We start from the raw sequence: 22790 nt of genomic DNA, 5'->3' as shown, positions 1-22790 counted from the left end.
AGCAACGAGGGAGACGCACAATATTAATTTCCTAATTTGATGGGGCACAAAAGCACTGCAGGCTTCATAAGGTTTTGTATGGAGGGAACGGGAGTAGCATTACAAGGCTTGATAAAACCCTGCAGCCCCTGTCATTATATAAACCTTAAAAGACTGTAACACAAGAACTGTCAACAGGACTGTGTCCACAGTGTCCACTGTTCCCACTGCTCTCTCTTCTCCTCTCCTCTTCACACCAGCATGTCTTCGGACCTCCATGGTTACCCCACCCTCCTGCCTTGTTCTCCCCCACCACCAGCCTCTGTTTCTGGGGTAGCATGGTGCCGTCACCACACAATTCAATGCAGGGTTAGTCTGGAGGCTTGGAGACCTACAGTATAATCAGGCTAAACTGACAGGCTGTTGGTAAGAGAATGAAAGAGAGAGATGACAATGGAGTGTGAGAGAAAGAGTATGTGTTTGAGAAAGGAACTCTTAGCCATTTTGAATTGGGGGGAGAGGAAGCTGACACTAAATCTGGGCCTACAGGCCAGCTTTCCAGAGCTCTCCATTACTATACTACTATATACTCTATATGTTACCATCCCTCTGTCCTCCATGGCATTAGTGTGTGTGTGTGTGTGTGTGTGTGTGTGTGTGTGTGTGTGTGTGTGTGTGTGTGTGTGTGTGTGTGTGTGTGTGTGTGTGTGTGTGTGTGTGTGTGTGTGTGTGTGTGTGTGTGTGTGTGTGTGTGTGTGTGTGTGTATGAATAATAGGAAACACAAATGAAGAGTGATAATACAAATGACAGTGTGCTGCTGTAACACACAGATAAGACAAAACAAAAGAGAGAGAGAACAATTAATATAGTGCCTGTGTGGGAGAGAGAAATAGAGAAGAGAACAGAGAAGAGAAATGGGTTGTCTCCAATATCACACAATTTATGCTACCACAATCACCCAAAATATCTTAATAACCCAAACTAGTGTAACGGATGTGAAATGGCTAGCTAGTTAGCGGGTACGCGCTAGTAGCATTTCAATCAGTTACGTCACTTGCTCTGAGACTTAAGTAGTGTTGCCCCTTGCTTTGCAAGGGCCGTGGCCTTTGTGGAGCGATGGGTAACGATGCTTCGTGGGCGACCGTCGTTGATGTGTGCAGAGGGTCCCTGGTTCGCGCCCGTTTCGGGGCGAGGGGACGGTTTAAAGTTATACTGTTACATTGATGCTGTTGACCCGGATCACTGGTTGCTGCGGAAAAAGGAGGAGGTTGAAAGGGGGGTGAGTGTAACGGATGTGAAATGGCTAGCTAGTTAGCGGGTACGCGCTAGTAGCATTTCAATCAGTTACGTCACTTGCTCTGAGACTTAAGTAGTGTTGCCCCTTGCTTTGCAAGGGCCTCGGCCTTTGTGGAGCGATGGGTAACGACCGTGCTTCGTGGGCAACCGTTGTTGATGTGTGCAGAGGGTCCCTGGTTCGCGCCCGTGTCGGGGCGAGGGGACGGTTTAAAGTTATACTGTTACATTGATGCTGTTGACCCGGATCACTGGTTGCTGCGGAAAAGGAGGAGGTTGAAAGGGGGGTGAGTGTAACGGATGTGAAATGGCTAGCTAGTTAGCGGGTACGCGCTAGTAGCATTTCAATCAGTTACGTCACTTGCTCTGAGACTTAAGTAGTGTTGCCCCTTGCTTTGCCGTGGCCTTTGTGGAGCGATGGGTAACGATGCTTCGTGGGCGACCGTCGTTGATGTGTGCAGAGGGTCCCTGGTTCGCGCCCGTTTCGGGGCGAGGGGACGGTTTAAAGTTATACTGTTACACTAGCATCCATGTGGCTCTAAGGCGGCCATCTTGTTTGTCTCCCCATAAAGGCGTGTCGTCATGGTCACGTTCAGCACTTGGAGCACCTGCTGTTTTATGGAGCTGACATGGCCGCCCAGAACGCCTCTGGAAACACCGCCCTGCACGTCTGTGCCCTCTACAACCAGGTAAGACACTGTATGGTGTGTGTTGTCAGATAAGTAGTTGTGAGTAAGAAGTGGTTTAGAGGGGTTCGACAAATGTCTGTGTGTGTTGAAGCTGTCTTTTCTAATGTTGCTTTCACTTTTCTAATGTTGCTTTCACTTTTCTAATGTTGCTTGCACTTTGGGGTGGCAGGTAGCCTAGTGGTTAGAGCGTTGGGCCAGTAACCGAAAGGTTGTTGGATCAAATCCTCTGAGCTGACAAGGTAAAAATCTGTTGTTCTGCCCCTGAACAAGGCAGTTAACCCACTGTTCCCTGGTAGGCTGTTGTTGTAAAAAAACATTTGTTCTTATTTGACTTGCCTAGTTAAATAAAGGTTACATTTTAAATTACCTGGTCAATTCAGGCAGTGTATTGGGGCTAGGAGGGCGCTGAGTGGACGGACTGTCAGATTGAATGGAGACAATGTAAGAGTCATATTGATAGTAGCAAGCGATTTAGAGATGAGATTGATAGGCTCCAATGAAACATTGAGTTCTGAGTTTGGGGACTGAGCCTTAAGTGACTAATTGAAAAGCCATGGCTCAGAGTACTAGGGTTGTGGGGTTGTTTCCTATAGGGGCCATGTCTACTAAATATGGCTTTGTATAAAAGTGTTTTTGTAAATATTTCTGTCTGTGAAATGTACACACACACACACACACACACACACACACACACACACACACACACACACACACACACACACACACACACACACACACACACACACGCACACACACATACACACACTGTGTGTAACACTGTGTGACAGTGTGTAGATTCTGTGCCAGAATCCTGCTGTACTTTTAACCACTAAGTGAACAGCATGGTGCGGGTGTGTGTGTGTGTGCTAGAGTGAAACCTTCTCCGCTGACTATACTCATGTGCAATGACCTGTTTCCAAGGCTCTAGAACACTACAGTCTCCAGAGAGTGTGTACATGCACACACAAGTGTGTCTGAGAGGGTCGAGGAGAAGAACATCAATACTTCATCAAGGCTGTGTGTTACGTGGCTGGAGAGAGAGGGAGGGGAGGAGGAGAGAGGAAGAGAAAGAAGGAAACTGTTGACATGTGCATTTAAAAATTAATAGGAAATTAGGGCTCATACAACCATGAATAAAATGGCATAAAGTGGCACATTTTAGGTGATCCAAAGGTCCTTAAAATTGGTAGCCTACCATGTTACCTTAAACAACACAGATTTAATTCTCTGAGTTATGCTAATGAATATTCATGGTCAAAATGAAAAGTTAGAGGGAAAAGTGTTACTCCTCCCTTTCATAGACCCTGTCTCTGCAGGGTCCTATCGTCAAAGAATGTTTCATCCCTCCAGTGTTTAGAGATCCAGGAGGCCACCGCTGAGCAGATCGATCCCATGGACAGAACTTTTAAGTGGGGCTTAAAGGAAAAAATGCAGGGACGGGGACGGGGACGGGGGGGGACGGGGGGGGCAGGTGGCCTGGATGATTATCGAGGAATCAACACAGAGACACTAGCTCAGTGACATAGATTCATATGAGAGAGATACAGAGGGAAGGGATATGGAAAGCAGAGAGAGACAGAGAGAGAGGGAAGGGATATGAAGAGAGGAGAGAGACAGCAAGAGAGAGAGAGAGAGAGAGAGAGAGAGAGAGAGAGAGGGAGGGAAGGGATATGGAGAGCGGAGAGAGACAGAGAGAGAGGGAAGGGATATGGAGAGCGGAGGGAGAGAGACAGAGAGAGAGAGAGAGAGAGAGAGAGAGGGAAGGGATATTGAGAACGAAGAGAGACAGAGAGAGAGAGAGGGAAAGAGAAAAGTAGAGAGCCAATCAAAGGAGACAGGGAAGAAAAAGGAGGATGAAAGAGAAGCACATGACAGGCAGCCTCCAGATTGATGAGTCAATAAAGAGACAGTCCCAGTCAGCCAATCAGTCAGTCAGAAGTAGACTGGTTAATGAACAGAGTAGACTGGTTAATGCCACTACTAGAGGGGAGTGATTGAGCAGACACAACACCAGCTGAGAATGGGATTACAGGAATCTGAGGGAATGAGTGGAACCCAGGTGGAATCACACACCTGTCAGACAAGACATGGAGAAGGAACAGAATGGCATCAGGAAGATTCTAAATGTGAAAAGACACACCTACTCATTCAAGGTTTTTCTTTATTTTTACTATTTTCTACACTGTAGAATAATAGTGAAGACATCAAAACTATGAAATAACACATATGGAATCATGTAGTAACCAATTTCTTTTTTAAACAAAATATATTTTATCTTTGAGATTCTTCAAAGTAGCCACCCTTTGCCTTGATGACAGATTTGCACACTCGTGTCATTCTCTCAACCAGTTTCATGAGGTAGTCACATGGAATGCATTTAAATTTTTAGCTGGTGTGCCTTGTTAAAAGTTCATTTGGGGAATTTATTTCCTTCTTAATGTGTTTGAGCCAATCAGTTGTGTTGTGACAAGGTACTGTAGGGTTGGTATATAGAGTATAGCCCTATTTGGTAAAAGACCAAGTCCATATTATGGCAAGAACAGCTCAAATAAGCAAAGAAAAATGACAGTCCATCATTACCTTAAGATATGGTCAGTCAATCTGGAAAATTTCAAGAACTTTAAAAGTTTCTTCAAGTGCAGTCGCAAAAACCATCAAGTGCTATGATGAAACTGGCTCTCATGAGGACCGCCACAGGAAAGTACAACCCAGAGTTACCTCTGCTGCAGAGGATATGTTCATTAGAGTTACCAGCCTCAGAATTGCAGCCCAAATAAATTCGCAGAGTTCAAGTAACAGACACATCTCAACATCAACTGTTCAGAGGGGACAACGTGAATCAGGCCTTCATGGTCGAATTGCTGCAAAGAAACCACTACTAAAGGACACCAATAAGAAGAAGAGACTTTGGGCCTAGAAACACGATAAATGGACATTAGACAGGTGGACATATGTCCTTTGGTCTGATGAGTCCAAATTTTTGATTTTTTTGTTTCAACCGCTGTGTCTGTGTGAGACGGCGAGTAGGTGAATGGATGATCTCTGCATGTGTGGTTCCCACCATGAAACATGGAGGACGATCTCTGCATGTGTGGTTTCCACCGTGAAACATGGAGGACGATCTCTGCATGTGTGGTTTCCACCGTGAAACATGGAGGACGATCTCTGCATGTGCGGTTCCCACACATGTGTGGTTCCCACCTACTGGTGACACTGTCAGTGATTTATTTAGAATTTAAGGCACACTTAATAAGCATGGCTACAGTCGCATTCTGCAGCGATACACCATCCCATATGGTTTTCGCTTAGTGGATCTATCATTTGTTTTTCTACAGGACAATAACCCAACACACCTCCAGGCTGTGTAAGGGCTATTTGAACAAGAAGGAGAGTGATGGAGTGCTGCATCAGATGACCTGGCCTCCACAATCACCCGACCTCAACCAAATTGAGATGGTTTGGGATGAGTTGGACTGCAGAGTGAAGGAAAAGCAGCCAACAAAGCAGCCAACAAGCATATGTGGGAACTCCTTCAAGACAGTTGGAAAAGCATTCCAAGTGAAGCTGGTTGAGAGAATGCCAGTAGTGTGCAAAGCTGTCATCAAGACAAAGGATGACTACTTTGAAGAATCTAAAATATGAAATATATTTTGATTTGTTAACACTTTTTTGGTTACTACATTATTTCATAGTTTTGATGTCTTCACTCTTATTCTACAATATAGAAAATTGTAAAAAGAAAAGAAAAACCCTTGAATGAGTAGGTTTATCCAAACTTTTGACTGGTGCTGTATATTGTGGTAAAGAAACGTGGTGACGAAGTCTGCTGGATGCTTAAAGGTTTCGTATAATATGACTAGTGCTGTGAGCAGGGAGAGGGATGTCCCTCTCTATAATTGGTCTCCTGGAGCGTTTGTGTGTGTGTGTATGTTTGCGTGTGTGTGTGTGTGTGTGCGTGCGTGCGTGCGTGCGTGCGTGCGTGCGTGTGTGTGTGTGTGTGTGTGTGTGTGTTTGAGAGAGCACAGAGAAAGCAGTTGATGCATAGGTTATCCCCCATTCCAATTAAAAAGAGCATGCACACATAACTACACAGACAATGACACACACACACAAAGACACACTCATGGAGGGTCAAGATTGGGGAGAGATACTGAACAACCTCTCTTTCTTTCTCTCCATCACTTTCTCTCTGTTTCTACACTCCTCACTCTCTCCCTTCTCTATTCTCTCACCCCTGTCTCTCCTGTCTCATGCATGTCACCCTCCTTAATGGATATTTTCTCATTCTCTGTAGATTATTCTGCTACTGCTAGTCTCCTGCCTAATGGAGAACAGGACACACACACAGCCCTCCTCAATATGTATTAACCACCCTAGCTAATTCACCGTCAGAGCCTTAATGTGGTACAGCTACAATTATGCTCCTCACCTTTAAGTGTAAACCAGAAGAGACGTTTAAACGAGAGAAAGAATGTGTGTTTTTGTGTGCAAATTTTACAGGCGACTAGTGATTAGCTAACAGCCTCAGGGGTTCAACTCTATGGGTTTTTAGCTATGTTAGCGTGCTAGCATTAACATGATGTGATTACAGGGCTATTACAGGAGAGGCAATGCATTATTGAACAGCCTTGTTCGGTAGAGGATGTTCTGCTGACTCCTTATGTCTACCTCTGCTTACCTTAAATACACACACACACGGAGGCAGACACACACACACGGAGGCAGACACACACACACGGAGGCAGACACACACACACGGAGGCAGACACACACACACACGGAGGCAGGCACACACACACACGGAGGCAGACACACACACACACGGTGGCAGACACACACACACACGGAGGCAGACACACACACACGGAGGCAGACACACACACACGGAGGCAGACACACACACACGGAGGCAGGCACACACACACACGGAGGTAGACACACACACACGGAGGCAGACACACACACACACGGAGGCAGGCACACACACACACGGAGGCAGACACACACACACACGGAGGCAGACACACACACACACGGAGGCAGACACACACACACACGGAAGCAGACACACACACACACGGAGGCAGACACACACACACGCGGAGACAGGCACATGCACAACTCAAGGCAGGGTCGCACTGCTTTCATGTAGTTTGTCACCAAGAGAAGGCTCTACAGCACTCTTACTATAGGTTCCTGTGAGATCAATGTCATTTGAACAGAGATGTGCAATCCTGTGTGTGTGTGTGCGCGTGCGTGTGTGTGCATGCGTGATAATGACTCAATAGGGTCCAGGGAGAGAGCATGTTTGGTTAAGAAGATCAATCATAGAGCTGTTAATTCTACTCTGTGTTTTAAATTAAATATCGATCTATACCCTGTAAACACATAGCCCTCCCGTTAACCCATGGATCCCTCCTGAGAGAGGGAGAGGACTATACATTTACACACAGCACCAATGATATAGCCTAATGACACACACATCCACAGCAACAGACACGCTATGTTAGGCTATGAATGGAGGGAGAGATTGGGGAAGAGGAGGGTGATGAGAATGCAGAGGAAGGGAAGGGGAGTGGAAGGCTCTCTCTCTCTCACTAACTCTGGTCAGTGTAATTAGCAGACTTAGCTCTGTTGGGACCAATTAGAGAATAGAGCTGGCACTCAATGGAGCCTCATGTATATTTTGTGTGTGTGTGTGTGTGTGTGTGTGTGTGTGTGTGTGTGTGTGTGTGTGTGTGTGTGTGTGTGTGTGTGTGTGTGTGTGTGTGTGTGTGTGTGTGTGTGTGTGTGTGTGTGTGTGTGTTTATGGGTTTGTGTGTGTGTGTGTTTATGGGTTTGTGTGTGTGTGTTTATGGGTTTGTGTGTGTGTGTTTATGGGTTTGTGTGTGTGTGTTTATGGGTTTGTGTGTGTGTGTTTATGGGTTTGTGTGTGTGTGTTTATGGGTTTGTGTGTATGTGCATGCTTGTGAGTGCTTGTTCATGTGTGTGCTGACGAATTGCCCAGCTACTGTATATGCAACCAAAATACAACTGATCGAAAAAAAGAAAATGCTCTCTTCCTCTTTCAGGATAGCTGTACCAGAGTCCTACTGTTTCGGGGAGTGAATAAAGAGATCAAGAACTACAACAGCCAGACGGCCTTTCAGGTGAGACTCTCCTTCCTTCACCTGGCCTCTATAGGACATTACGTTCTAGCTATACAATAATCACATGCCATAAGGAAAACTTTATATGACTTAAAATGGGAGAAGGTTTCAGAAACTCTTGGAGGTCAAGGGAGGTGGACATCAAAGATAATGTATAAATATTTGTTCTGCCATAACTACATGGCATGAAGGCAACTCCACTTGAAACACTGTTTCTGTACTCTGGCCTGCCTCTGTGACAAGCTGTGTGATTAAGCCTGTGTCAAATTGACATTGACACAGATTTCCTCAACACATCAAAGTTAATTTGTTTGTACACAGGGATAGCTGGCTCCACACAGCGCCAGCGCATGCACACACATTTGCTCACATGCACGCGCACACGCTCACACATTGCCAGAAATAAGAAACACACACTGCTATCAGACATCTGTTACAAGCAGCCTTTTAATGAACGAACTACTAATGTGTAAAATATGAATCAGAGAGAGAGAGAAAGCAAACAAAAGGAAAACAAATTACTATTTAATTTTGTTTAAAATGGTAGTTTGAGAGAGAGAGAGAGAGAGAGAGAGAGAGAGAGAGAGAGAGAGAGAGAGAGAGAGAGAGAGAGAGAGAGAGAGAGAGAGAGAGAGATTCCCAAACTCTGGTTTTTTTTTCTCCTAACACTACACATCTTATTCAAATGATCAAAGCTAGATGATTAGCTGATTATTTGATTCAGCTGTGTAGTACTAGGTCAAAAATCAAAACGTGCACCCCTTGGGGTCCCGAGGACCGAGTTTGGGAAACCCTGTACTAAACCCACAGTTTATCCCATGCACTTTCTTTGATGAAGAGGTGTATTTGATGAAGAAATGTAAAAAATATATTATGACATTAATTGCTTCTTAGTGTTTAGTTGCATCATCATCAAATCAAACAAATAAGAGAGAGAGAGAGAGAGAGAGAGAGAGAGAGAGAGGATGGGAGAGATAACATTTGTGATGGAAATGTAGTCTTAAAAAGCTGATATTGAGGGAGGGAGAAAGTAGGGTTTGGATGGAATGTTGCCTGTTAGCCATTAGAGTAGATGCAGCATACATCTGATAATTGGTTCCCAAAGTGTATTTTCTTGAAACAACAGAGGCTAAGGTTTATTCCAGACAGACGCAGAGACTGAGACATCAGGTTTCAGCAGGGTTCTGTTCTCCCCCATGAGAATGGCAGTTTCCTATGGGAGCCTTGTTTTACGGAACACTTGTGTTGAGAAGCAGGATACTAACCTGTTTTTGGGAAGGGAACAAACACACAACATATGTGATTTTATCCTCTCCTTCCTTCCCTCCCTCCGCTCTCTTCTCCTTCCCTCCTCTCTCCTCCTCCAGGTTGCCATTATAGCAGGAAACTTTGACCTGGCTGAAATCATTAAGATCCACAAAGTGTCAGACGTTGGTGAGTAGACGACATGCCATGGGTACGTGGCTAACAGCATGTGGTCATTGGACTTTAATTGAGTAAACACCTCCATAGTGGTGTGAGAGGATAAGAGAGTCCTCAGCCAAGTGACTGAAGCACTCGTACTGTAGCCACTGTAATCACCCACTCTGTAATTATCCCTGATCATGTGCACTTTTTTGTGTGATTCAGTGTACTGGGAGTCAATATGCTACGTGTGAAAATTCTGCCATCTAGTGTTTGACGAAAGGAATATCCCAGATTCCTAATTCAATGCAGTAAGATGTATGTACACATAAAGCTATGTAGCCTTGGTACTACCTCAGGGAATGTAGTAAGGGAAGGGGGATACCTAGTCAGTTGTACAACTGAATGCATCAAACTGAAATGTCCATTTAACGCAACCCCTGTACACATTGCTATGTTGATTTGACTAGCAACATGTTGTGTCACCCTCTCCCAGTGCCTTTCAGGGAGACCCCCTCCTACACTAACCGTAGACGTGTGTTGGTGGGAGGACTGCCTTCGCCCCGCTCCCTGCTGCGCTCCGCTAGTGACAACAACCTCAACGGGGAGAGCGGTCACGGTCTGGGGCAGGCCCTGCGGCAGGGTCACGGTCGACAGGGTCAATCTCCTGTCCCCTCTCTGAGGAGCCTGCCTGCACTGGGACAACACCAACAACACGCCAGCCTGGGGGAGGTGAGTGAGTGAGTGAGTGAGTGAGTGAGTGAGTGAGTGAGTGAGTGAGATTCACAAACAAATGTAAAATAAATTACAATATAATTTCGTTAAATTTGTTTGAAATGCTAGTTTCGTTGCATGTGTTTGTGAATATATTATACCTGAGTTTCCCAAACTCGGTCCTCAGGACCCCAAGGGGTACACGTTTTGGTTTTTGCCCTAACACTACACATCTTATTCAAATGATCAAAGCTAGATGATTAGCTGATTATTTGATTCAGCTGTGTAGTGCTAGGTCAAAAATCAAAACGTGCACCCCTTGGGGTCCTGAGGACCGAGGGAAACCCTGTACTAAAGAGAGAGAGAGAGAGAGCTTTGACTATGTACAGACTCAGTGAGCATTGCTATTGAGAAAGGTTGGCGTAGGCAGACCTCGCTCTTAAGAGAAGACAGGCTATATGCACAAGTGAAGACAGGCTATGTGCCCACAAAATGAGGTGGAAACTGAGCTGCATTTTTTAACCTCCTGCTAAATGTATGACCATATTAGAGACTCATATTTCCTCAGATTACACAGACCCACAAATAATGACAAAACAAACCGGTGGGTGACGATGTGTGACCTGTTGTCAGGAAAGGTCAACCAGTGAAGAACAAACACCATTGTAAATGCAACCCATGTTTATGTTGATTTTTTTCACTTTTTTTTACTTGAACTATTTGCACATCATTACAACACTCTAGATCACAGGTGTCAAACTCATTCCACGGGGGGCCGAGTGTCTGCGGGTTTTCGCTCCTCCCTTATACTTGATTGATGAATTAACATCACTAATTAGTTAGGAACTCCCCACACCTGGTTGTCTAGGGCTTTATTGAAAGGAAAAACCAAAAACCTGCAGACACTAGGCCCTCCGTGGAATGAGTTTGACACCCCTGCTCTAGATAGACATAATATGACATTTGAAATGTCTTTATTCTTTTCGAACTTGTTTATTTTAGTTTTTGTTTATCCATTTCACTTGCTTTGCCAATGTAAACATATGTTTCCATGCCAATAAAGCCCCTTGAATTGAATTGCGAGAAAGAGAGTCTGTGTGTGTGTGCCTACGTGTGTGTGTGACAGTGTGTGTGCTGTATTCCAGACTCATCATGGAGAGGTGCCAGACAGCAGTCTCCAGAGCACAGGCAGCTCTCGCTCCTCCCACTCCCGCTCTCCCTCGCTACACAGTCATCTGCATGAGGGCGATCAGAGCGTCAGGAGGGCACATGGACACGCTCTGGGACACGTCCCTCGAGGACGCCTCAGGTGAGATGGACAATCAATCAATCATATATCGAATACCTTGGGGGACATTGAACTGTGCTGTTGTCTGATCTAATAGGCCAGCTCCTCCTCTCTCCTCCTTGTCATTGTCTCTCAAGTGTCTTACTCATGGGATGGCAGGTAGCCTAGTAGTTAGTGTTGGACTAGTAACTGAAAGGTTGCAAGATCAAATCCCTGAACTGACAAGGTAAAAATCTGTCCTTCTGCCTCTGAACAAGGCAGTTTCTAGGCTGTCATTGAAAATAAGAATTTGTTCCTAACTGGCTTGCCTGGTAAAATAAAAAATGGTTCACACTGTAATATATACGTATGTGTGTGTCGGCGGGCTGGCCACTATTAATTGAAATAGATGTCTAGAAGGGTAGTTTGCATAAGGAGCTGGACTGGAGACGTACATGAGCTACACTCAGATATCCAGTCCATGCTTGTGGAGTGCATTGGGGGGACTTGTGGGATAAATTGAGCAGATTGCTGAGGTTTCTCAGTGTTTTATTGTGATCATGTGTCAGTACTAGGGTATTGACAAATTGACCATTTTTCTTAACGTTTAAAGTATATTTCCGTTACAGTTTTCCGTTAAAACGATGAGAAACTTTCATAAAATTCCACGTCAAATCCTATTGCATGGTTTGACCACTAGGGAGCAATAAAGTTCTATCTCAGTCATACAGCAGGCGGCATCTGAAATGTTCTCACGAAGACAACCGTTAATTCACGTTGATTCGTGTTACTTCCATTTGTTAGCGACTCACAACAAAAAATTCAACTAGCCGAGTGATCACTGTTCGTCTCCCAGCATTCTTTTTTCTCTCACTCAATTTCGATCCAACCGTTCCCTCAACTCACGCATGACTGCCTATAAATGACTGCCTATAAAACACAAACAAAACTGTAGACAAGCTATATATATTATTTGCTAAATCACAACAGTTTAATCACAAATTCAAAATGGTCTGGTTGATTAAAGTAGGGAAATATGTGTTCCAACCACGACCTGCAGTCTGGAATAATAAATGCCCCTCCTTTATTTTAATATTTTTGGCGATTGGCTATAGTGTAGAATACAACACTATATATACAAAAGTATGTGGACATGTGTATAAAATCGAGCACACAGCCATGCAATCTCCATAGACAAACATAATAGGTAGTAGAAAGGCCTTACTGAAGAACTCAGTGACTTTCAACGTGGCACCATCTTAGGAGGCCACCTTTCCAAAAAGTCAGTTCATCAAATTCCTGTCCTGCTAGAGCTGCCCCGGTCAACTGTAAATGCTGTTATTGTGAAGGGGAAACTTCTAGGAGCAAAAACGGCTCCGCCGCAATATGGTAGGCCACACAAGCTCACAAAACAGGACCGCCGAGTGCTGAAACTGCCTCTGGAAGCAAGGTCAGTGGAAAAACTGTTAGTCGGGAGCTTCATTAAATTGATTTTCATGAACCAGCAGCTGCACACAACCCTAAGATCACTACGCACAATGCCAAGCATCGGCAGGAGTTGTGTACAGCTCGCCGCCAGTGGAAACGTGTTTTCTGGAGTGATGAATCACGCTTCACCATCTGGCAGTACGATGGACGAATTTGGGTTTTGCGGATGCCAGTAGAACGCTAGCTGCCCCAATGCATAGTGCCAAATGTAAAGTTTGGTGGAGGAGGAATAATGGTCTGGGGCTGTTTTTCATGGTTTGGGCTAGGCCCCTTAGTTCCAATGAAGGAAAAGCTTAAAGCTACAGCGTACAATGACATTCTAGATGATTCTGTGCTTCCAACTTTGTGGCAACAGTTTGGGGAAGGTCATTTCCTGTTTCAGCATGACAAGGCCCCTGTTGCACAATGCATGCCCACCCTCACTAATGCTCTTGTGGCTGAATGGAAGCAAATCCCCTCTGCAATGTTCCAACATCTAGTCATGGAATGCCTTTCCAGAAGAGAGGAGCAGCAAAGGGGGTCCAACTTCATATTAATGTCCATGACTTTGGAATGAGATGTTTTGACAAGCATGTGTCCACATACTCATGTGGTGCAAGTACAGTGCATTTGGAAAGTATTCAGACCCCTTGACTTTTTCCACATTTTGTTACATTACAACCTTATTCTAAAATGAAATTAATTGTTTTTCCCCCTGTCAATCTACACACAATACCCCGTAATGACAAAGCAAAAACTGGTCAGGTTGGATGGGGAGCGTCGCTGCATAGCTATTTTCAGGTCTCTTCAGAGATGTTTAACCGGGCTCTGGCTGGACTACTCAAGGACATTCAGAGACTTGTCCCAAAGCCAGTCCTGCATTGTCTTGGCTGTGTGCTTAGGGTTATTGTCCTGTTGGAAGGTGAACTTTCACCCCAGTCTGAGGTCCTGAGCACACTGGAGCAGGTTTTCATCAAGGATCTCTCTGTGTTTTGCTCCATTCATCTTTCCCTCAATCCTGATTAGTCTCCCAGTCCCTGCAGCTGAAAACATCCCCACAGCATGATGCTGCCAACCCCATTCTTCACCGTAGGGATGGAGCCAGGTTTCCTCCAGACGTGACGCTTGGTATTCAGGTCAAATAGTTCAATCTTGATGTCATCAGACCAGATAATCTTGTTTCTCATGGTCTGAGAGTCTTTAGGTGACTTTTGGCAAACTCCAAGTGGGCTGCCATGTGCCTTTTACTGAGAAGTGGCTTCCATCTGGCCAAACTACCATAAAGGTACCATAAGGGGGTTACACTTTACTTGACACCCAGTTTCATAACACATTATGACAAGGTCATAACCATGTCATAATATGTCATATCACTGTCATGACCCATGTATTTACACCTGTTGTGACATATATCTAATTATTTTATGGCTGGTTATGACACCTATACAAAGAAAGGAAATTGCCAAGAAGTTCCCATTCTTTCGAAAGTGTGTTTCTTAAATCCTTTGTTGTTGTAATTAATTCTTTACAGTTATGTTTTTTCAGAACATTTTAAATAACACTGTCATGAAGCATTATGACCATCCTGTGTCACTTTACTTGAACTAAGAAAATACACTTTGACACTGTCAAGAATAATTACTACTATCATAAACATATAAGCCAGATAGGCCTATCACGTACATGCCCTTATATCAGTCAAAAAGAGGGTGTGTTGTCCTGCTGCTGAAATCTGCTCCTGCTTTATTCCCAGTCATCAGCAACCTAGCATTGGGGTAGGTGCATGTCTGACATCAATGTTTGCATAATTACAATGTTAATGCCATAAAATAACACAATATATGTCACAACAGGTCTAAATATAATGTGTGTGTCATGACAGTGTTATGACCATATTATAACAGGTTTTGACAAGTTATGTCAGCTGTTATGACATATTATGGCATGGTTATGACTGTGTCATAACGTGTCATAACGCTGGGTGTCAAGTAAAGTATTACCAAGGAGGGATAATGAAAGGCATCGATAGAGGGAGGGAGGGAGGGGTAGTTTCCTACTGTGTTCTATCCTAGATGGCCGTATGTGTTCTTCTACTGTTTCTTTTTCTGCTGTAATTAGCATGTTAATCTGTGTAAGAAGTGACAGGTCTGTAAATTGCTAATGTTATTGACACAACAGTAAAGGCCTGAGGACTCTTGAGAGAGAGAGTGACTGTCCTCAAATGACATGGTGCAAGGAAAACATTAGAAACACATGCCTCCCTCCTTTCCTTACCTCTCTACTTCTCTCCCTCCCTTTTGTTGGCCACTACTGGTCTCTCTCACTCTCTCTCTTTTTTTCGTTGGCCACTACTTCTCTCTCTCTCTCGCTGTCGCTCTCGCTCTCTCTCTCTCGCTCTCGCTCTCGCTCTCTCTCGCTCTCGCTCTCTTCAAGGGGCTTTATTGGCATGGGAAACATGTGTTAACATTGCCAAAGCAAGTGAGGTAATAATAATATACAAAGTGAAATAAACAAAAAAAATTAACAGTAAACATTACACATACAAAAGTTTCAAAACAATAAAGACATTACAAATGTCATATTATATATATATACAGTGTTGTAACAATGTACAAATGGTTAAAGTACACAAGGGAAAATAAATAAGCATAAATATGGGTTGTATTTACAATGGTGTTTGTTCTTCACTGGTTGCCCTTTTCTTGTGGCAACAGGTCACAAATCTTGCTGCTGTGATGGCACACTGTGGAATTTCACCCAGTAGATATGGGAGTTTATCAAAATTGGATTTGTTTTCGAATTCTTTGTGGATCTGTGTAATCTGAGGAAAATATGTCTCTCTAATATGGTCATACATTGGGCAGGAGGTTAGGAAGTGCAGCTCAGTTTCCACCTCATTTTGTGGGCAGTGAGCACATAGCCTGTCTTCTCTTGAGAGCCATGTCTGCCTACGGCGGCCTTTCTCAATAGCAAGGCTATGCTCACTGAGTCTGTACATAGTCAAAGCTTTCCTTAAGTTTGGGTCAGTCACAGTGGTCAGGTATTCTGCCGCTGTGTACTCTCTGTTTAGGGCCAAATAGCATTGTAGTTTGCTCTGTTTTTTTGTTAATTCTTTCCAATGTGTCAAGTAATTATCTTTTTGTTTTCTCATGATTTGGTTGGGTCTAATTGTGCTGTTGTCCTGGGGCTCTGTGGGGTGTGTTTGTGTTTGTGAACAGAGCCCTAGGATCAGCTTGCTTAGGGGACTCTTCTCCAGGTTCATCTCTCTTTAGGTGATTGCTTCTCTCTCTCTCTCTCTCTCTCTCTCTCTCTCTCTCTCTCTCTCTCTCTCTCTCTCTCTCTCTCTCTCTGTGACCATCTGTCTGCCCTGTGGTAGCTCCATTCTGGGTACAAGGGGAGTGTGAAATTAGTTTGGCCAGTCAGTGGCCCGCCCCTATGGCCAATATAACCACTTGCCGTGGAACATGCCATCACTTCCTCTCAAACCAGAGTGGGCAGTGCTGTCAGGACTCCAACACTGTTTTTAGGAGGAAACTGGGAATGGTTGAGAAAAGGTTGGAATTTGGACACATGGAATGGTTGTGTGTGAGTGAGTTATCTATACCATAGAAACCAATATAACACTATTGGTTATAGAGGTTGGTAATGCAATAGGCCTTGTTCCTTCTTTTCTCCGCTGTCTCCATCTGTCCCCCTATATCCATTTCCTGTCATTCTCTTTCTCACCTTTCTCTCTATTTCACACATCCTCTCTTTCATTTCTTCTCCCTCTTTCTCCCCCCCACTCCTCTCTGTCTTGATCTCTTCCTTCATTCTCTAACTGTAGGGTTTGTTGGAGTGTAGATTATCCATGGTTTTCCAAAGGGCTGAGAGAGGGAAAGAAAGAGGGAGAATCTCCTGCTACTGGGCGAAAAGGCTCAATATCCGGGGATATCTTTATCTATATATTTCTGGATATCTGACATTTTATTAGGTTTAATGAGTAGACAAACTCCAGATACGCATGTCTTTAATGTTATATACGGAGCTAGGATATTCTACATGATTGGACAGTTTCTACATGCATCCAATCCGGAACTCAGAAATCTCCCTGCTACTGTATCATCCTTGTACTGTAAGTCTGATCACTTTTGAGAAAATTGCCTTTGAAAGTTTTGATAGCTACTGGAGAGCTCTTCTTTGTCTACACCCATTCAGCATCGTTCACACCCTCTTAAGCTTTGGCCCCAACCATCTGAGCGTTCTGTGTTAACAACATCAGTCAAGCACCCAAGCTAACTGGCTAATGTTGGCTAACTTGCAAGCTACTTCAAATCAAATCAGAGTTTATTTGTCAAGTGCGCCGAATACAACAGGTGTAGACCTTACAGTGAAATGCTTACTTACAGGCTCTAACCAATGGTGTGAAAAAAAGGTATGTGTGTGTGTGTGTGTAGGTAGGTAAAGAAATTAAACAACAGTAAAAATACATTTGAAAATAAGAGTGGCAAGGCTATATACAGACACCGGTTAGTCAGGCTTATTGAGGTAGTATGTACATGTAGGTATGATTAAAGTGACTATGCATATATGATGAACAAAGAGTAGCAGTAGCGTAAAAGGAGGGATGGGCGGGAGGTGGAACATAATGCAGATAGCCCAGTTAGCCAATGTGCGGGAGGTAGTATGTACAGGTAGTATGAGGTAGTTTGAGGTAGTATGTACATGGATGTATGGTTAAAGTGACTATGCATATAAGATAAACAGAGTAGCAGCAGCGTAAAAGAGAGGTTGGGAGGGGCACACAATGTAAATAGTCCAGGTAACCATTTGGGTAACCACCTGGGGGCGACGCGTCAGGAAGTCCAGGATCCAGTTGCAGAGGGAGGTGTTTAGTCCCAGGGTCCTTAGCTTAGTGATGAGCTTAGAGGGTACTATGGTGTTGAACACTGAGCTGTAGTCAATGAACAGCATTCTCACATAGGTGTTCCTTTTGTCCAGGTGGGAAAGGGCAGTGTGGAGTGCAATAGAGATTGCATCATCTGTGGATCTGTTTGGGCGGTATGCAAATTGGAGTGGGTCTAGGGTTTCTCGGATAATGGTGTTGATGTGAGCCATTACCAGCCTTTCAAAGCACTTCATGGCTACGGACGTGAGTGCTACGGGTCTGTAGTCATTTAGGCAGCTTGCCTTTGTGTTCTTGGGCACAGGGACTATGATGGTCTGCTTGAAGCATGTTGGTATTACAGACTCAATCAGGGACATGTTGAAAATGTCAGTGAAGACACAAATGAGAGAACTGACCATTTTACTCGCCCTAGTGTAACGGATGTGAAATGGCTAGCTAGTTAGCAGTGGTGCGCGCTAATAGCGTTTCAATCGGTTACATCACTCGCTTTGAGGCCTTGAAGTAGTGGTTCCCCTTGCTCTGCAAGGGCCACAGCTTTGATGGAGCGATGGGTAACGATGCTTCGTGGGTGACTGTTGTTGATGTGTGCAGAGGGTCCCTGGTTCGCGTCGGGGCGAGGGAACGGACGTAATGTTAAACTGTTACACTAGCAGAGCTGGTTCGGAGTAGATAGCCAGAGGGAATTTACCAGCTACATCTATCAACAGTTGTTGCAGTGACATTCTACTGAAATGGAAACTTGCATAGTGGAGTATTTTAATAAGACATGTAGCTAGCTAGCTAATTAAACCATAGTCCCAACTCATGACGTTACTATTCTGCATGAATCTGCAGGTAGCTAACCAACCAGGTTCAATTTTAGCTAGCTAACTTCATGTTTCAACTAGCAAAGTAAATGGCTCTGAGATACAAATAATAAGATCATACTAGCAAGCCAGCCAGCTAACATTAGCAAGCTAGATAACAGTACACTTTAACTTGAAATGAAAATGACTTTGTCAAAGTTAGAAATGCGTAATATCTGAAAATGTAGCTAGCTAAGCTATCTTACCCATATACAGTACATGGAATGGACGCTTCTCCCTGTCACAGATGCCATGGTTTCCCTTAGTTTGAAGATGTAAGAGACTGGTGTTTTCTCCATCTCCTTATGTAACAGTTTAGCTTCCGTCCCTCTCCTCGCCCCTACCTGGGCTCGAACCAACCTCTGCACACATAGACAACAGCCACCCTTGAAGCATCGTTACCCATCGCTCCACAAAAGCCGCGGCCCTTGCAGAGCAAGGGGAACCACTACTTCAAGGCCTCAAAGCGAGTGATGTAACCGATTGAAACGCTATTAGCGCGCACCCCGCTAACTAGCTAGCCATTTCACATCGGTTACACTTAGCTATCATACTCTAATTCCACTGATTTCAAAACTCGGTCCTCCAGAAAGTGAAGATCTACAACGCAATATATATATTTTAAAGTCCTGTTAGACAGGATTACCTAGACATAATGACCAGCTCAAATAGACAGAAGCGTGCAATATGGCAGACCAATCCAAACTCATCTCTCGGCATGTGCAGCCCACTCATTATCTCAGCCAATCATGGCTAGCGGGAAGGTTGTTTGCCTTTTCTGTGGCTAAACCAACTAGGCTCATAATTTAACAATTTTATTTGTATTTACAGATGGCATACAGTATTATTATGATGGCACATGAAAGTTCACATGTTCCAGAAAGCATTTCTGCAAAAAAAACTCATTTTGATCAAACATTTAAAAGTTTTAGTTCAAATGGCTCTTTTGTGAGGTAGTGACCCGTGACATATGCCTAGTTTCCTGAAACAAGTCACAAATGTCCAACGCCCAAATAATTTTACCTGTTCAGGTGCCAAAAATGACTGTGCTTCTACACATGAAGGTGACATATCTGAGCATACATTTGCACCATATTCAGAAGTAGGCTACAAGGCACGGAAAGGCAAACGTCATATTTAAGTTGCTATTTCCAAAGCACATCTCTGCTATTTCTGTTTTTAAAAATGCCGCATAACAAATCCGGAGCTCCAATAACATGTTTTCTGTGAAGATGCAAATGTAGATGAATATTTGCCAAAATGATATTTTATTTATTTAACAGAAAATAAAAGTTGCACACTCTCAATACCTGTCAGAGTCGAGTGTATAGGTGGCAGGGAAGTCAGGCGCAGGAGAATCAAACTGAGTGTAATGGAGTTATTTAATAACAATGAACGAAGCATACTCCAAACACAAAAAATTTAACAAAATAACAAAAATGGGTACGAGGACTCGTCGTGCACCAATACAAAAATATATACAACACTGAAATACAAAACATCTCTCACAAAGACATGAGGGGAAACAGAGGGTTAAATGCACAACAGGTAATGAATGGGATTGAAACCAGGTGTGTAGGAAGACAAGACAAAACCAATGGAAAATGAAACATGGATCAATGATGGCTAGAAGACCGGTGACGTCGACCGCCGAGCACCGCCCAAACAAGGAGAGGCTTGGACTTCGGCAGAAGTCGTGACAATACCCCTGCCTGCTCTGTTTGTTATGGACAATGGATGCAGATTGGGTCGTCAGCAGTGGTCCCTCACAGTCCACCCCAACATGGTGGTAGTGTTCGTCTGTGATCCACTGCAAACTATCAATGTATTAATCATGAATCAAAATTGTGTTGATATTGTAAGAAAATATTGTCATTTCACATAACCGTACCATGTGATTCTATTTACTACAATAAATAAAACATCTCAAATTACTGTTATAGCTGCAATATTTAACTTTTTGGGCAACCTGGACAAATTCACATAGAAATGTGAGTTATGCATCGGTCATTCTCATTGAAAGCAAGTCTAAGAAGCGGTAGATCGGTTTACAATATACAATATTTTGTGTTATTGAAAATATATTTCACAGCGGTTTAGATGGTACAATGATTCTCCACACTATTGCTTGCTTGTTTTGTCACAAACAAAAATTTCGCAAACTATTAGAATTTTAGCAACCAGGAAATCTGCATATTGCACCTTTAACTTCTTTGAAACATTTTCTCAAGAGCGTCTCACTTCTTTGTTTCTCCTTTTGTCAATTCGACCACACACTGTTGACACATTCATTTGTGGCGCCCAAATTAAAAAAGACATTTGGAATTCCACAGCAGAAAAAACATTATTCTTGTTGCTAGGCTACCAGTTACTGTGCTTTTAGCTTGTGGTTTGGCACACCCATATCCAGAGGGAATTCAAAAAATTATAGCTAGTGTCTGAAAGAATGATATGAATTTAATATTTGTCAAATTATGAAAGATGTCCTCAAAACTCAAATAAGAATCATGAATTGCGATTATTTAGCATATCAAAAAACATGTCAAGGTCCTGATATGGTCCTGATATGGAGCATATGCATTGTACGTGCTGAGATAATATACTATTTGTGCCAACTGTCAGTCTTTGTCATCAAATAGAGAAAATAACATGTCCACATAGTCCTATCTCAGGATATGTAATGAATCAATATCCAGCCATACCATGTATGATATCCAGAGGGAATCCAAAAACGATCTGTGCATAAAATAAAATATGGATTTTGTATTTGCCAAATTATTGACCATGTTCTTAAAACTCAGAAATCCATCATCCTATTTTCAGCATATCAAAAAGCATATCAAGATCCAGATATGGACATCAGCCAAGAGAAGCATATCTGGAATCAATATAGCTTTATATCTTGAATGTGCTGAGAAAACACAGAAATGTGATGTATACAGTCAGTATTTGTCAACATGAAGAGAGAAAATAGGATGTCACATATAGCCAAATACATTTAAACTCAGTTTTTCATAATTCCTGACATTTAATTCCAGTAACTGTCACGTTCCTGACCTGTTTTCTGTTGTTTTGGTATGTGTTTAATTGGTCAGGGCGTGAATTTGGGTGGGTAGTCTATGTTTTCTGTTTATATGTTGGTTTAAGGGTTGCCTGGTATGGCTCTCAATTAGAGGCAGGTGTTTGGCGTTTCCTCTAATTGAGAGTCATATTAAGGTAGGTTGTTTCACAGTGTTCGTTGTGGGTGGTTGTCTTCCGTGTCTGTGTATGTTGCGCCACACGGGGCTGTTTCAGTATGTTTGTTCGGTTTTTGTGTAGTCTGTTTTCCCTGTCCGTGCGTTCTTCGTGTTACATGTAGTTCTTAAGTTTAAGTCTATTTAGGTCGGTTTGTTATTTTGTAATCCTTCCAAGTGTTTGTTTTCGTGTTTCGTCTTTGTGTTAATATATCATTATGTATGCACAACCCGCTGCACGTTGGTCGAATCACTACTCCTCCTCTTCGTATGAAGAGTTACAGTAACAAGTCCCTGTCTTGGGTCAGTTAGGATCACCACTTTATTTTAAGAATGTGAAATGCCAGAATGATATTAGAGAGAATGATTTATTTCAGCTTTTATTTCTTTCATCACATTGCCAGTGGGTCAGAAGCTTACATACACTCAATTAGTATTTGGTAGAATTGCCTTTAAATTGTTTAACTTGGCTCAAATGTTTCGGGTAGCCTTCCACAAGCTTCCCACAATAAGTTGGGTGAATTTTATCCCCTTCCTCCTGACAGAGCTGGTGTAACTGATTCAGGGTTGTAGGTCTTCTTGCTCGCACACGCTTTTTCAGTTCTTTCCACAAATGTTCTACAGGATTCAGGTCAGGGCTTTGTGATGGCCACTCCAATACCTTGACTTGCTGTCCTTAAGCCATTTTGCCACAACTTTGGACGTATGCTTGGGGTCATTGTCCATTTGGACCAAGCTTTAACTTCCTGACTGATGTCTTGAGATGTGGCTACAATATATCCACATAATTTTCCATCCTCATGTTGCCATGTATTTTGTGAAGTGCACCAGTCCCTCCTGCAGCAAAGCACCCCCACAACA

The 22790-nt window shown here is 43.4% G+C and overlaps 1 protein-coding gene across 4 annotated transcripts in view; it reads left to right on the top strand.

The window, feature by feature from the left end:
* The window catches only part of LOC129866955 (SH3 and multiple ankyrin repeat domains protein 3-like), a 269385-nt gene that overhangs the window by 138605 nt on the left and 107990 nt on the right, over positions 1 to 22790 (top strand). For all 4 annotated transcript variants that reach the window (XM_055940012.1, XM_055940014.1, XM_055940015.1 and 1 more), the window contains 5 exons: positions 1846 to 1962; positions 8034 to 8111; positions 9479 to 9545; positions 10012 to 10247; positions 11375 to 11538. In XM_055940012.1, coding sequence (XP_055795987.1) covers positions 1846 to 1962; positions 8034 to 8111; positions 9479 to 9545; positions 10012 to 10247; positions 11375 to 11538 — 662 coding nt within the window. The remainder of the gene's footprint in view (positions 1 to 1845; positions 1963 to 8033; positions 8112 to 9478; positions 9546 to 10011; positions 10248 to 11374; positions 11539 to 22790) is intronic.

This window comes from Salvelinus fontinalis, chromosome 12 (assembly GCF_029448725.1).
Source record: "Salvelinus fontinalis isolate EN_2023a chromosome 12, ASM2944872v1, whole genome shotgun sequence".
Classification (NCBI taxonomy): Eukaryota; Metazoa; Chordata; class Actinopteri; order Salmoniformes; family Salmonidae; genus Salvelinus; species Salvelinus fontinalis.
This window is presented reverse-complemented; position numbering and strand designations above follow the sequence as displayed.